Source organism: Meyerozyma guilliermondii, genomic scaffold (genome assembly GCF_000149425.1).
Source record: "Meyerozyma guilliermondii ATCC 6260 scaffold_1 genomic scaffold, whole genome shotgun sequence".
Lineage (NCBI taxonomy): Eukaryota > Fungi > Ascomycota > Pichiomycetes > Serinales > Debaryomycetaceae > Meyerozyma > Meyerozyma guilliermondii.
In genome coordinates this window covers 633106-648203 of record NW_001809800.1, presented here as the reverse complement: position 1 = coordinate 648203, position 15098 = coordinate 633106, and the positions used below count along the sequence as shown (strand labels likewise).

The following is a 15098-nucleotide window of genomic DNA, read 5'->3' as shown; positions in this document are numbered from 1 at the left end:
ATTGATGAATATGGGGTCAGCGTATCGGCAGGAAACTATGTGCAGGTGCAGAAGATTCCTAACGTATATTATGGCTTTACTAGATATATGCAATTGTGGCCCAGTTCCACTCTGGTGAGCCCAGATTGGCCCATATACTCCGCGAGCGTGGCTACGTTACTCTTGGACTGTTTTGTCTGTTGAAGAAGGTTATCGTAGTTGGAATCGGACTCCTTTGCAGCAACTTCGGCCTCGAAGAATTTTGCAACTTCTGGAAATCCTAGCGAAAATCTCGCCAAAGAAACCTCGAATTCATCCTCAAACTTTTCGAGGATATCAAGGATGGACCTGTCAAAGTGCGGAAGCATCAGAGACTCAATTGTGATGCCATACAAAGAGTTGAAGGTGAGGTCGTATGGGAATATTTCAGCCACATCTATCCCATTTAAGAAGGCTTGGTATAGCTCATTGATGGGATATTGGTTTTCCATGGAATTGAGGTCGTGGGCTCCGTCGTTCACGATAGCCACGTTCTGAGCACCAGCGAGAAAATTGCAAAATTCGTCGTTTCCGCTAAATTGAGGGTGTGCATTTTTCACCGCAAGAGATAGGATATCTGTAGATGGAATGTCAAAAAGATGGTAAGTTTTGAACCGAGAGTTGTTCAAGTTGCGAGTGGTCGCGATTTTCGACTTGAGAAGGTCAATTTGAGATTTGAGGTCTGAAAACGGCTTGTTAATTTGATGCAATGAAGAATGAGAAAAGAGCCGATTTTTCTGTTTGAGTATGATGAGAATCGGGGTGTCGTTCAATAATCTCGAATACCATCGATATGTGTTCCCTACTGCCGGAACATTGGGCACTTTTTGCATTGGGTTGTAAAATGAAGCGAGTGAGTTCAATATTCGTGCCTGGAAATCGGTATACCTTTTCGTCGTAGAAGTGTATTTAGTGTCTATTGTTTCGTCCAATTGGCCAAAAGTTTTGAATATTTCATCGGTAGATCGGCTCTCTATATTCGGAAGCCCAATTTGACCGGTAAACAAAGGTTGAATAATGTGTGAAATCAATGGAGGATAATCGTTGGTATCCATCTGCAAATCTTTAGCGGTATTATGTACAAGTTTTTGTCTTGAAAAATTATGGTAGAATGGAGAATTACGATTAATGAGGTCACTTATACCCACCACTTTGTCGAGCGGCTGTAGAGCATTGGAGGCGCGTTCGTAAATGTTGAATAGATGCAATACTTTTGGTGGTAGTCGGCTGATGGTATATCGCGACATTTGGTCGGAAGTTGGTCGGAAGTTGGTCGCAAGTTATGGTCGGAAGTTATGCACGGAAGTACGCAGCTCATCGAACGCACACTAGAAGTGTTTACATCCACACACCAGCTATACCGTCTGAACAATTGCAGCAGCAGCAGCCACTTTTCCGGTGATGTCTGACGACGAAATCGATGTGAGTTTATTCGAGGAGCCCGAGGGGTTTCTTCCACCACCTCCAGAGCCACATTTCGCAACTTATGGGCGCAAAATACCTGGTGCTAATCCCTCCACCATCGAGATGAGGTTGGTTGGAAAATCGCCATTGTGGGGCCACATGCTCTGGAATGCTGGAATCTATACCGCAGACTACCTCGATAAGCATAGCAGAGAACTCGTGCGTGGAAAAAGGGTTTTGGAGTTGGGTGCAGCCGCCGGATTACCAAGTCTTGTATGCGGGCTCAACGAAGCAGCATACGTACTTTCCACCGATTACCCCGATCCGGATTTGATTGATAATATCCAGTACAACGTGGACCACACTCCAGACGCCAAAAACATAGAGGTCAAGGGATACATATGGGGAAACGATATTGGAGCCATGATGTTTAATGAAGAGAACAAGGCTGCGAAAGAGGATGAAAAGTTTGATTTAATTATTCTTTCGGACTTGATCTTCAACCATAACCAACACCACAACTTACTCAAGAGCTGTAAGCAGCTTTTAAATGCAACAGGACTTATATTTGTTGTATTTTCACCGCATAGGGCTCATTTATTAAATGAAGATTTAAAGTTTTTTGAAACATGCAAAGAGTATGGATTCAAAAGCAAACAAAACGACATGCAAATATGGAAGCCGATGTTTGAAGAGGACGAAGAAACAGCCGAGATCCGGTCCCGAGTATACTCGTACTTTTTAGAATGGGATCAATAACTATCATACAAATTATCAAGAAATTTGCACATGGATTTGCTTATCCTTTCATTCTCACCTTCACTTTTATCCTCTCATCTCCATTCTCACCTTCTCCTACTCTACACTATCTCGTATTGAATTGTATTCATATACATTAAATGCTTACTGGGAAGCTGGGGAGGGGTTCATCTTTCTCTTACCGTTGGTCAAGGTAACGTTGACGAATCTTCTGGTGTATAACAAACGCTTGTAAGCTCTTCCTTTTGGCTTCTTTGGCTTCTCTTGAGGTTCAACCTTTGGAGTTTGCGACTTAACTTTACCGGCACGAGCCAATGATCCGTGGACTTTTCCCTAAAAGTTAGTATAAGCTGATAAAACTATTTACGGAGCACGTTCAGACGTATCAGAACATCCACCGATGTATCCAGCGTGTCAAAACGCTGTTATTTTTGATTTACTTACCATTTTGTTTGTGGTCTAAGTTTTCGGTGTGATAATGACGAAAATTTTACAGAGGGGCAAACTCGCGCGAGTGCAGGACTCACGTGAACGGGCATGGGGCTGCGCCCTGGAGGTGGTTCGGCGCACGACCCTCGGACTCGTATTATCAAACCTGTCAAACGCGGTCGTGCATCGATATGCAAGGAAGGCGTTTTTACGCCGATGAGGTGAGGAGGCGCATGTGAAATTGATCGGCCAAGCTTAGAGTAAAAAATAAGATAAACAACGGTCTAAATGTTATGGATGTAGATAAGTGCCATGTTTTACGTAGATATTTTATAAGAAGTATGGAATTGTGTTTAGGTGTCTTGCAGCAAATTTCATGTAGCCTAGACGTGATGCGCGGTGCGGACGTCAGGGTGCAGCTAACTTGCCGTTTTAAGGATCATACCGAATACGACCACCAGGAGCATCAAGATAGCCGCTGCCAATAAACCAACGGATAACCGAGTTGCTGGGTAATGATTCTTTGTGAGAGAGTATTGTACGAGAAAAAACCGGAAAGCTCCAAATGCAACCGTGAATATTCCGAGGGCAATAAACACGGCTCCTACCGGTTTACCAAACCGGTGGACTGCATGCAAGTCGGGTTCATTTTGAAGATTAATATAACGATCGGAAATTTGTACTCTTGATCTGGACGACTCGAGTCGGAACAATTGGGTGATTCCAATGCCCATGGTTATGAATGACAATGACGTTCTTAGCCATGCCAAAAAAGTGCGTTCGTTGGCGAGCTGCAGTTAGTGATTGTTCCAGTGCATTGCATCACAGCCCTTTATCAGGCAATATTTCCGCGCGTATACCTACATGATCGCGAGCTACTGACCCTCGGTTTTCCAAGGATATTGACCGAAGATTCCCCGGCAGAAATACCTTGCTTAGTGGGTGCCGATACCCACCCTCGGTTTCAGGAGTGTCTGGCATTGAAGACAATTGCTCGCCCAGATTTTTCGCACCGTGACGATTGGGTGTGGCGCGGCGCACAATCCTGATTCCAGGGTGGTTCTGTCTTGGCTGGCTTGGCTACACATGTTTACTGTTGCTGTCTATTGTGTTTGCCCTTGTAACCCAGTATTATGTCACTCGGTGCTTGTATGCTAATGTAATGAGAATGTAATGAAATGGTAATTTGAGGCTGAAGTGAAATTCTCTTCTCTCTTCTTCTTCTCTCGTGTTCGATTTCTTGTTCAGAAAATCATGCCAAGAAACACTGCCATGCCCATGAGAGCAGATGTAGAGCCAGCGTTGAGTATTCCGTCGTTGGCAGAGATAGTAGTACGTTCATAGGACCTTACTTCACCGATGTTTCCTGATAATGTTCCAAGTCCAACTTCTCCGGATTTCACATCACTGGTTTCAGCACTGGTATATGTGGATTTGAATTCTTGTTTGAATGCAGTTTGGATAGTGGCCAACTTACCAGATTGGGTGACGGTGACCCACACCAAGGTGGTGGTGGTGGCCGAAGTCGTCGCTGCTACCACCATGGCAGTGCATATTGTAAGTAGGGTTAAAAATGCATTCAATCTCATTTTTTAGTCGGTGTTGAAAAACCACGATCCGCTAGGTTGAGGCTGCTCCCTCAATAAATATTTGTGCCAAGCTCATCCCGTTGCTCCCTGCGCCCACTATTTATATCCTCAGCAGGATTATAGATCCTGAGAGAAGTTCTGCGGCGCGTGCGGCGCGAGTGTCTCGAAGCTGCATACGGAAGCGATGAGACAAATGCACCACGCGCGTCAGTGGTACAGCCTCGACTGAACTGAGACGGGACAAGTGTAGCCGGTTTAGTCTTGGTAAACCTTAATTGCAATTGAGGTGTGGGCGTTGCCGTTTTCGTAGGAGTGAAGCGGCAAACACTTGCGGGAAAATTCCGCGCCGTAAACTTTCACAACAATAAGGGGCAGGGATTATAATCTCGCATGTCAAAAAAATTTTATCGGGCCGACCATGCATGCTTATGTGAAGGCATGTAGGCTGAAGTGGGCTATTGCAGGCAGATAAGCATGTTGACATGGATCAGACAAGCTGATCAGACAAGGCTGTGAAGTTTTCAATTGTGGTTGAGGCTGTGGCTGTATGATGTAATTCACATAGGCAAGTAGCTGAGTGTATTGTCTTGCAAATAGCCGTTTGCTATACGAGTTGTTGGGTCTCGTAAAGCTCCTCCATATAAATATAGTTTGGTAAGTAGGGCGGCAGTTGGGTACCAATTAATTACCAATTAGGATCAGGGGTCCGCTAAACTCTTGTGTGTCATGTGATTCTTGGCCATGGGTCCGTGGATCACGTTCACTAGCCCATACGTTCTGTGGTCATGTTCATTGCCATTGCCCATTGCCCATTGGTCATATAAAGTAGTCGGTTTGAGGTCTCTTTGTAGGGGTGTCGTTCTCTGGGGTCACCGCCTCAAACACCTTGTAATGGCGCTCGAGATCGTCGGTGATAGTAAGCACCAGAGCGATGTTTCCGCATCGATAACAGTAGTTGGGTGCCAGCCACACCGTCACCAATCCACCATCAAACATCTCCTTGTAGCCCTCCATGACAAGCTGGTGTGCTCGCGCTATGAGCGACACGTCGTTGCGGTGAAGAAACTGCTGTACTTCGTTGTTTCCAAAGAGAAACCCAGCACCGCGTGGCAGAATCGCCCACCCTTGTACGTCCTCTGGGTCCAGCCACAAGAGATCACACATTCCCCCTTCGTGGGGCACTTCTTGTTTTCGGTCAATGACACGGATTTGGTCCACGGTGTCGATATCAGGACTCAAACCGCCGTGAATACAAAACACCGCCCCGCCCACAATGGCACCAAGCGCCAAATAATCAAACACTTCGCAGCAGTATCGCCACACATTTACACTTCCATACTTGCGCACACACTCGTCGTAGAACCCGTACACGGTGGTGATTTGTCTGCTTTCATGATTGCCTCTTATCAACGCAATTCGATCAGGATATCGAACTTTTAACGCGAGTAGAAGCAAAAGACTTTCAAGTGAGTAAAATCCTCGATCCACAAAATCCCCTAAAAACAAGTACTGTGTTCCAGGACACTCACCTCCCGTTCTAAACAACGTCAAAAGGTCATGAAGCTGACCGTGAATATCTCCACAAATAGTTACTGGGGTGTGTAAATGTTGCACATTTGCTTCTTCTATAAGAAGCTCAATAACCTTGCTACAAAGCTCCTGGACATCGGATTCTGGCACGTGTTTGCACAGCTTAATATTTTGAATGGTTCTGGGTCAGTATATGGCTTGAGAGAATGGAGTTGAGGACACTTACTCGTCTAGGTTTAACATGAAGAGAAAGTTGCCGCGCGCGTTTATGGGTGTGGGCAGGATTTGCAGCCGCGAGTGCGAACAAGTAATCTAATTGATAGCTAATGGTATACAGTAAAATAAATTGAGTAAAATTATCAAGTTAGAGTTGAGTGAGATTATCAAGCTGAGCCCAAGAGTATTAATGAAGTGAGACCAATAGGGAAATCAATTGTAGCATGATAACTAAACGAGAGAATCAAAGTATTGCAAATTACAACCAGATGACTGATTACTGGATTCACTTATAGGCGACTAAGTGAGAACAATTGATAGTCTATTATAGTCCAGGTATGAAACAACCAAGTGAAGTAGACTTAGCTGATTAAAACAGAGAACATAATGGAAGAAAACTTCAACAAAGTAAACTTAATGAGCTTGAGAATTTGGATATGCCTTTGATCAATGGAGTGAGAATGACGACGAAGGTAATTTATGTGGAGATTGACTAGAGAAAAATACTGAAATACTAATGAGATTAGTGACAGACTAGTGAAATACTAGCGACAAACTAGTAACAAACTAGGGACAAACTAGTGGATACTAATGAAGTAAACCAGTGATAAACTAGTGAAATACTAGTGAAATACTAGACAAACTAGAGACAAACTAATGATAACCTAACACGATTGTGAAAGCTGGAAAGAACTGATACGACCCAGTCCAATAAACTCCCCAGACAGTTAACACTACACTGAGTTACTGTTACATGAGTGGAACCCTTTTCGAATATTTGAGCTTTTGTTCATTCATTCAATATCTGTTCGTTTCCTAGCTGGCTTGCCGCACCGGCAACGTGTACTTCATAAACGACCGTTGGAGCTGCCTTCGAACAGTCACCTTCTGTGCTCCCACAAAGCTATCTATACTCACCTTGATGGCCCGGTTAAGGTCATTTTGACTCACAAAGTCCGAGAGTCGCATCTTGGCAAATGCCTCTGCCAATCTGAGAATACTTTCCAAGTGTCTGACAGTAATGGGAAACGAGCCTGTGGTAACGGACTCTCGTCTCAAGTCGGCATACACTCGCGAAACTTTATCCATGTCCATCTGGTGGAGTTTGGGCAGAACCTTGACTCGCGCATAGTTGATATACTTGACCAATAAGTCTTGTGGAATGGGGGAAATCTCACTTTCTTTTTCTTTGAGAGCCTGTTCGTTCCGCTGCTGTCTGGTTTTCCTTCTTGGTGTATTTATATCTTGGTCTTCTTCCATGTCGTCGTCGTTTTCACCATCTTCAGCCAGTGCTGGGTGCGACCGCATGTGCGAGTCAATGACGAAACTGGCCAATCTTTCGTCCAGTTCTGGATTCACTAAGTCTCGTACAACACACAAGATGTCAAAACGAGACAAGATCGGCTCGGTCAAATCAACATTTTGTGAAAGCGGCAATGTCGAATTGTACTTTCCTCCATTAGGATTTGCAGCCGCAATAATGGCACACCGGGCTTGCAATGTCGTGACAATACCTGCCTTGGACACCGAGATAGACTGCTGTTCCATGGCCTCGTGAATACTGGTTCGATCCTGGTCGTTCATCTTGTCGAACTCGTCAATCAAGCAGGTTCCTTTATCGGCCAAAACCAACGCTCCTCCTTCCAAAGTCCATTCTCGAGTAATGGGATCTTTCCTTACGGACGCCGTTAATCCCACAGCAGAAGCACCTTGCCCAGTAGCGAAAACAGCACGATTGGCAGTCTTTTCGGCATACTTTAATATCTGCGACTTGGCGGTTCCAGGGTCTCCCAACAACAACACATTGATGTCTCCTCGAATGGAAAGCTTGTTGTTGACGTTCTTGGGCACTCCGCCGAATAAGGAACATGCTACGGCGGTCTTGATATCCTTGTGACCATAAATAGACGGAGCCATGGAACTGATAATTTTGTCGATGATTCCACGTTCTTTGGAAAGTTTGCGGAATTCCCGCTCTTCCTCTTCGGTCCACGCATTAATGCCGTCGCCAAAAGCTGTTGTTTCCTTGCGTTTAATGGAGTTTGCCTCGATCACCGTCGCAAAAACAGGAAATCCATTCTTCGCATTCAAGTGGCCATCATAGTTGTTCTTGTAAATTCCCGTGACTTCGATTTCTTCCCCGGGTTTGGCAATGTCTACCAAGTCCCAGAGCAAGATAATTTCTCGGTGTCTGGGCAATCTTCCTGCTGGAACGCTTCCTGGAGATTCCTGGAGAGTGATTCTCTGGTAGTTTCGGTAGAGGGTTTTCTCGGAATTGATGCGGAAAGGTCCCTTGGCTCGACAGTTGGTACAGAACGAGATCTTGACCTCTGTATTGGAGTCCTGGACAAAAGGACCCAAAACTACACCGCATTTTAAGCAGTCGAATTTGACATACTTGAGCTGGGGAAAAACGCCGGTACGACGAGTGACGACACCGGAGATTTTGATCAACGAATTAAGGTTGCTTTCGCGGAGGTCTCTCAACGTCAACAAGTTGGGAAAGTTGGTGATACGGACGTGGATTTCCTGGTGGATTTGAGAATAATTGGGGTAATGGAGCTCAGTGGCTTCCATGGCAACGATGTCGAAAATCTTCAACATTTCCGTTGGAGAAGTTGCCAAGAAAAGTGCCAAAATAGCTTTGGAATCGGCCAAGTGGTCGTAGAACACCTCTAACGACTCGGCATTGACCTCTCCCAAAGTTCGGATCTTGGCACCGTAGACGGAACGACCTTTTTCATCGGTGTATTCAAGCAAAAAAGATTTGAGTTCCCGGGCAATTGACTTTGATACGGCCGGCTGGAGAATCCACTCGGTGACAGTAGCTGCCTTGACGTCGCTCAAGCTTTCTAGCGACAATTCTTCGTTAAAAGGATCGATTTCAAATCCTTCCATCATATCGTCATGGTCGTCGTACTGTCTTCTACGGCGTCTTTGAACAGGAAGCCCATATTGATCGACCTCTCCCACATCATCGTCTTCGTCGTCGTCCATATATGCCTGTCTTCGAGACCGGTCGTTGGTTCTTCCCATAAAGTCATCTCTTCTGTCCATCTGCTGGTCGATCCGTCTTCTCGTTGCAGCGTCCAATTCCTCGTATTCCTCGTCGTCGATGTTTCCTTCTCCCAAGTCGTAGTGGTCCTGCGACTCGTTGCGTCGGTAATCCTGCTCGAGGTTGTCCAACAAGTCCTCGCCGTCATCCTCATCGGAGGCATTGAGATCGTGGACATCGTCGATGATTTCTTCTTCCTCGTCAGCAAATGGAATAGCAGGTGAAGAAGGGGGCAATTGAGGACTGGACGCGATGGATGGAGAAGACCGGCCTGCGGCATCCCCGTCGTCGGCCTGTCTTTTTCTGTGATTTGGACTTGACATCGGTGGTGAAGAAGAAATGCGGGCTGAAAAATGTAGACGCGGTGCGCTGCGACTTTTTCCGTTTTGGGATTATTAGGTGCAGACGCGGAGAGATGAGGAAGACAGAAACGAAGAATAATTAAGAAATAGAGAGGAAAAAGGAGGGTGATTAAAAAGCGGAACTGACGATCGGAGTGAACAATGAGAAAGGTCAATTTTGTGTTGAATTCTGTGAAATACTCAACTATTGAGAAAGTCCATTTGACAAAATTATTAAATTTGGACATTTTGCAAAATTACAACATTACCAAGTTTCAAGCATGTTCCTGCCTTTCCTCCTTCTTCTTCTCCCTTTCCTTATTTTCTTCGTCTCCTTCTCTCCTCTCTCCTCTTCATCTTCCCTTGCACCCATTCACCTGCAGGACCCGCATCACAACCGCACCTTCCTATCTTCTTCCTTACCATGTCCGATCTGATCACAGCCGTCGACTACTTGGAGTCCCAGCGGGAGTTGGAACAAGAGGCTCGCACCTTGATGCCATTCGACCCCACGGAGTGTACCTATACTATGGGGGAATTGCGACAGCCAGTATATGCCTGTTTGACATGTTCAAAGCTGCAAAATAATGACGATTTTGTCCCCATTGGCGTCTGCTACTCGTGTTCCATACAGTGCCACGCCGACCACGACTTGGTGGAACTCTTCTCCAAGCGAAATTTCACCTGTGACTGTGGAACTACAAGAATGTCCCATGTTCCTCGCGGCGGTTGCACACTCCGTCATCACCAAAAACGATCCAGACGATCTTCCAACCAGTCCAGTATCTCGCTGACACCCGTGTTAAGAGCAGGACTCGGAAGCGCCTCGGAAAACCTTCGGGATCGCCGAAATTCGTTGGAATCTTCGCAGAGTCTGCCGGCAGACGATATCCCTGCGCTGGGAAATTTGTATAACCAAAACTTCAAGGGGCTCTTTTGCTCTTGTAGCGAACCATACAATCCATTGGACGAGAGCCGGGTGATGGTACAGTGCCATTTTGGCTTTGTCTGTGGTGAAGACTGGTACCATGAAGACTGCATTTTAGGTGTGAAAGCACTGCCAAAATCAACTTTTTCAGAGCTGAAAAATAGACTAGACGACTTGGAACCTCCTGCAGAAGATGCCCAGCTGGAATCCCTGTTGAAGAGGGAATCCCCTGTGAAACAGGAGACTCCGAAACCTTCACAGAGATCGCCTTTTCCTAATTTAGACGACTTTGATCTGTTCATTTGCTGGAAATGCGTCGAGGTATTCCCTGCGGTGTTTGAAGAGTTGGCAGAACATACAGACATTGTGCTCAAAAAGCTTCCATATCACCAGGTGCTGAGCATCGAAGAGTGGAATACTGCTAACGAAAGACAGCCATCGGATGAAGGACCACAAAAGAAGAAAATAAAAACTGAAAATCCCTCCACATTCAGGTACTCTGTATTTTTGAATAACGGGTTTCAGGATCATATGAAGCGGTTGAGAAAGACTTTAGAAGAGCAACCTGAAAAAGCCAAATTTCGTCTTTTAGATTTTCTCACCAACTACGAATACCTCTACATGGACGACCCAGTCTACGAGCCGCCCGCAGACGAAGATGATGACGGTTCTACCCTCTTGGACTTGGGGGCCGAAGCCTTACATTCACTACCTCGAGAACAGGCTATCGAAGGCCTACAAGTCTACGACAAAATACGGTCCAAACTCCGGGACTTTTTCAAACCGTTCGCCGAAGAAGGCAAGGTGGTAACAGAAGATAAAGTCCGCGAGTTCTTTGAACAGATGAAAAAGAGCGACGACCACTAGCTGTGACATATATGTACACTATCTGATATATACAAAACCTTACTTTCTCTTTGCTTTCTTCTTCTGATCCAAGGCAGCAAAGTCGTCCTTCCAGATATCATTGATCTCTTCCACAGAAGTGTTGGGGAAGATATGGTCGAATACCTCCTGGTACCACTCAACAGGAATGAGCTCAATTCCTTCCTTCACCTCTTCAGGAATCTCTTCAAGCACATTTTCGATATCCTTAGGGAAAATCACCTTGGTGCATCCGTACCGCTTGGCACCCAACAACTTCTCTCGCAATCCTCCCACAGGAAGCACACGGCCAGTAACAGTTATTTCACCAGTCATGGCAACTTCTGGTGGAAGAGGTTTGTTGATGGCCAAGGAAATCAAAGAGGAAGTGAACGAGATACCCGCAGATGGCCCATCTTTGGGAATTGCACCATCTGGACAATGGACATGGATGTCCGCTGCCTCGAAAAACCGATTATTAGGGTACTTTTTCGACATGAACAGTTTCGTAAATGAGTAGGCAATCGAAGCAGATTCCTTCATCACATCCTTCAAGCTACCGGTGACATGCATGCCTGGAGAACCCGATCCCGATGCAATTGAATGCGTCAAAATAGACTCAATGTAGAGAGCATCGCCATTTCCAGATGAGCTGTATGAGAGGCCAGTAGCAACACCAGGAGGAGGGTTGTCGTAAACACGATCTCTCGTGTAAATCTCAGGTCCCACGTAATCCTTGAGCGTATCCACAGAAACCGTAATTTCCACATCCTCGGGAATAGCAATTGGCTCCGGCAAGTTTTCGTCCTCAGAGGACGTAGATTCTTCGCTAGAATCTTTCTTTGCATCGGCCGCTACTCCATCGGCAGAAAACTCTGTGGCAGTTGCCTGTGCGGGTTCCTTGTCCACCTTTTCATCCTTTGCGTCTGTCTTCTCGACCGACTCAGTTTTGACAATCTCAGCCTTATCTTCATCTTCGGCTGATCTCTCTTCCTTGGCAGAAACTTCTTCTTCTCTCAGCTCGATGTCTTCCACGATCTTCATCGAAGCTTTGCTGTAGATTCGGTTAATGAACTTTTTCACATTACGAAGTCCACTTTCACGACAGTACTTTTCAATAAGACGACTAATGGTTTCGGTTGGGATCTTCACATGGCGAGGATCCAACCCAGCTTTCTTGGCAGCATCAGGAATCAAGTGACGCTTAGCAATCTCAATCTTCTCGTTGTTGGTATAGCCGGAAACATCAATGATCTCCATTCTATCACGCAATGGAGCAGGAATGTTGCCCAAATAATTGGCAGTACACACAAATAATACCTTGGACAAATCAACCTTAACATCGATGTAATTGTCCACAAAAGAGTTGTTTTGTTCCGGATCCAAAATCTCCAAGAATGCAGATGCAGCACCACCACCTCTACTCAAATCCAACTTGTCGATTTCATCAATCAACATCAAAGGATTCGAAGTTTTGGCTTGCTTGAGTGCAAAGATAATACGTCCTGGAATCGAACCAACGTAAGTACGACGATGACCCTTCACTTCGTGGACGTCTTGAATACCACCCATGGCAATTCTTACGTACTTTCTATCGAGCGCCTCAGCAATCGACCGAGCAATCGACGTCTTTCCGGTACCTGGTGGACCCGCTAAACACAATATTTTTCCGTCCACTTTGCCCGAAACTTTACCAATGGAAATGAACTCCAAAATACGGTCCTTGACGTCCTTTAAACCATAGTGGTCACGGTCAAGAATCTCTCTCGCACGCTTGATACTGAAACGGTCTTTTGAATAAATTCCCCATGGGATAGAAGTCAACCAGTCAAGATACCGCTCACTTACGCCCAACTCGCTTGAATGCTCGTTCTGGCTTTCCATCTTGGTCTTTTCAGCGTTGTATGCCTCCATGGCCTCTTCAGTCAATTTCAAATGCTTGAGCCGTTCATCGAATTTGTGGGTTTTCTTGTCCTCCGATTCACTGATTCCAGCTCTTTTCTGAAGTTCCTTGATAAACTCCTTAATGAAAAGTCTGGTTTGGTACTCATCAGCTTTCGAGCTCAAGTTGTGAATGGTGTTCTCTTTGATCATACTGGCTTTTAATTCTACCTTCAATAATTCCAAAGCCTTGGATAACCTGGATTGAACATTCAAGGTCTCCAAGATTTCCTGGATTTTTTTGGGGTTACCATGGATTGTCGAACCCACAAAATCGGCCAACTTGGAGGGATTGTTGACCAATTCCGTGCCCTCTTTGATTTGGAGTTTTTCAAGTGGATTCTTTCCTCCCATCTTGCTCAAAAGAGTCTTGAGCGACTCCACCAATGACTTGATATCAGCAGACTCTTCGTCATAGGGTTCATCTGAGACACGCTTGACGGTAGCATACGACACATTAAGGCCGCTCAAATACGAAGCATCCGAGGCAGAGGAAGCGTCAACTTTCTTGTCTGAGTTGGTCTTTTTACGGTCGCTGGGACTGCTCAATTCTTGCAATTGGCATCTATCCAAAGGATATCCCAACACATTGAACACCCCAGGACGGGGCGTAGTATGACGAATAATCTGGCAATGAACACCGATATCGTACACGGAATCTTTGCTTCTGATGATATCGGTGTCGGGCTCATTGGGGTCCTTTACATGGAACAAGAGAAAGTAGGGCTCTCGTTTGTCTATGATGGTGTAAATGGACCGAATAACGTCGGGATCGGTAATGTTAATGGCGAATGGCCGTCCTGGAAGTGGAGGTCTGTCCTTCATTGGGATCGCAAGAAGTGGAGGATAAAGTCCTGTTTCTGGATCCACCGCCTGTTCCTCTGGACCGTTGCCACTTCCATTGCCTCCGTTGCCCCCCAGGGGAGATCCTGGAGCACCCGGAGCACCTGGAGTATCCGAAGTACCACCGAGTCCCGACGAAGAAATCGACGAATCTGACTTTTCTGTGTCTTTCAGCGGCTCAGGTGTCTTTGGCTGGTCATCTGAAGGAACCTCTTTGCCCGGCGAGTCGTCTTTTTCATCTCTTTCATCATTCTTTTCACGCTCTACCGGGGCTTTGTCAGCACTACCATCGGTGTTATCAGACGGTACGCCGGACTTGTCGCCTGTAGAAGAATCTGAGACAAACACAGAAGACGTGGCATTTGTGCTATCACCGGGAAATGCGCGGAACGGTTCCGATGGGCCCGAAAAGTCGCCGTTCCAAATCGACTCGACGGTCGCAATCCGTCGTTTGCGAGCATTTTTTTCATTTGATACAAATCTGGGTATCTGAGGAGATGCGGCCGAAGTAGCACAGCGTACTATGCTTTTCTGCGGCCCGCGAAGCCTCAGAACATGCCGCATGTACGTTTTTGCCATCGACATACTCAATGTGGAGTTGACTAAATCAAATGGTGAGAATTCATAAGCGCGGTCCTGCATCCAACACAGGGCCTTTGGTGCTACAATGGTTAGTGAGTAGGAGGTATATTTAGTCGATTTTGAAAACGTTTCTCTTCTTACGCGGCGGATCACTTGAAGCCACCGGCTTTCTTTCGCCAGACCTGGCTTTGGGTGAGCCAAAACTTGTGTCTGCAAATTGTTCATCTCGGTAGTCGACGACCTGGTCGTCGTCGAGATTTATATGGCTTTTATTTGGCGCCAAGGTAATTTTCGACAGCAGGGCTTTGCGCAAGCTGAGCTTTCGTTTTGGTTTTGTAGTGGGAGTGGACGCCAGAATGTTCATGGACTCGGCGGAAATGTTAGGGCCGGGCGTAGAGGTGCCCATATTCTGCGAGAAAGAGTGCTGGTTTAAGACTTCCTCAAACGACTGCGGCTGGTCAAAAAGACTACCTGGAGTACGGTTGGGGGTGCTGGAAGCGGATTGGTGCTCGAGATCAGAAGAATCGTCGTCAGAACGATCAAAATTTTCAACGAAAGATAGTCGCGATGGTGTCTTTGTAGGTGAGCCTCCACGAGCT

At 46.0% G+C, this 15098-nt stretch overlaps 8 protein-coding genes across 8 annotated transcripts; 3 read left to right on the top strand and 5 right to left on the bottom strand. All coding sequences in view use genetic code 12, as the record gives it.

The window, feature by feature from the left end:
- Positions 1-68: 68 nt before the first annotated feature.
- Positions 69-1265, bottom strand: PGUG_00353 (uncharacterized protein; the record flags this gene model as incomplete). Its single annotated transcript, XM_001486926.1, has 1 exon — positions 69-1265. The coding sequence occupies one exon, from the start codon at positions 1263-1265 to the stop codon at positions 69-71; it is 1197 nt and encodes a 398-aa protein (XP_001486976.2).
- A 154-nt stretch (positions 1266-1419) lies between these two features.
- Positions 1420-2181, top strand: PGUG_00352 (S-adenosylmethionine-dependent methyltransferase; the record flags this gene model as incomplete). The annotated part of the gene is made up of 1 exon (XM_001486925.1): positions 1420-2181. One exon carries the CDS (start codon positions 1420-1422, stop codon positions 2179-2181), a length of 762 nt encoding a protein of 253 aa, XP_001486975.1.
- Positions 2182-3854: 1673 nt separating this feature from the next.
- On the bottom strand, positions 3855-4199 carry KRE1 (Kre1p; the record flags this gene model as incomplete). Its single annotated transcript, XM_001486924.1, has 1 exon — positions 3855-4199. One exon carries the CDS (start codon positions 4197-4199, stop codon positions 3855-3857), a length of 345 nt encoding a protein of 114 aa, XP_001486974.1.
- A 741-nt stretch (positions 4200-4940) lies between these two features.
- Positions 4941-5639, top strand: PGUG_00349 (uncharacterized protein; the record flags this gene model as incomplete). Its single annotated transcript, XM_001486923.1, has 1 exon — positions 4941-5639. One exon carries the CDS (start codon positions 4941-4943, stop codon positions 5637-5639), a length of 699 nt encoding a protein of 232 aa, XP_001486973.2.
- On the bottom strand, positions 5016-5363 carry PPH3 (phosphoprotein phosphatase PP4 catalytic subunit; the record flags this gene model as incomplete). Its single annotated transcript, XM_001486922.1, has 1 exon — positions 5016-5363. One exon carries the CDS (start codon positions 5361-5363, stop codon positions 5016-5018), a length of 348 nt encoding a protein of 115 aa, XP_001486972.2.
- A 1122-nt stretch (positions 5640-6761) lies between the features above and the next one.
- MCM2 (MCM DNA helicase complex subunit) lies at positions 6762-9323 on the bottom strand (the record flags this gene model as incomplete). Its single annotated transcript, XM_001486921.1, has 1 exon — positions 6762-9323. The coding sequence occupies one exon, from the start codon at positions 9321-9323 to the stop codon at positions 6762-6764; it is 2562 nt and encodes an 853-aa protein (XP_001486971.2).
- Positions 9324-9765: 442 nt separating this feature from the next.
- On the top strand, positions 9766-11136 carry PGUG_00347 (uncharacterized protein; the record flags this gene model as incomplete). Its single annotated transcript, XM_001486920.1, has 1 exon — positions 9766-11136. The coding sequence occupies one exon, from the start codon at positions 9766-9768 to the stop codon at positions 11134-11136; it is 1371 nt and encodes a 456-aa protein (XP_001486970.2).
- A 39-nt stretch (positions 11137-11175) lies between these two features.
- Positions 11176-14724, bottom strand: PIM1 (ATP-dependent Lon protease; the record flags this gene model as incomplete). Its single annotated transcript, XM_001486919.1, has 1 exon — positions 11176-14724. One exon carries the CDS (start codon positions 14722-14724, stop codon positions 11176-11178), a length of 3549 nt encoding a protein of 1182 aa, XP_001486969.2.
- Between the last annotated feature and the right edge of the window lie 374 nt (positions 14725-15098).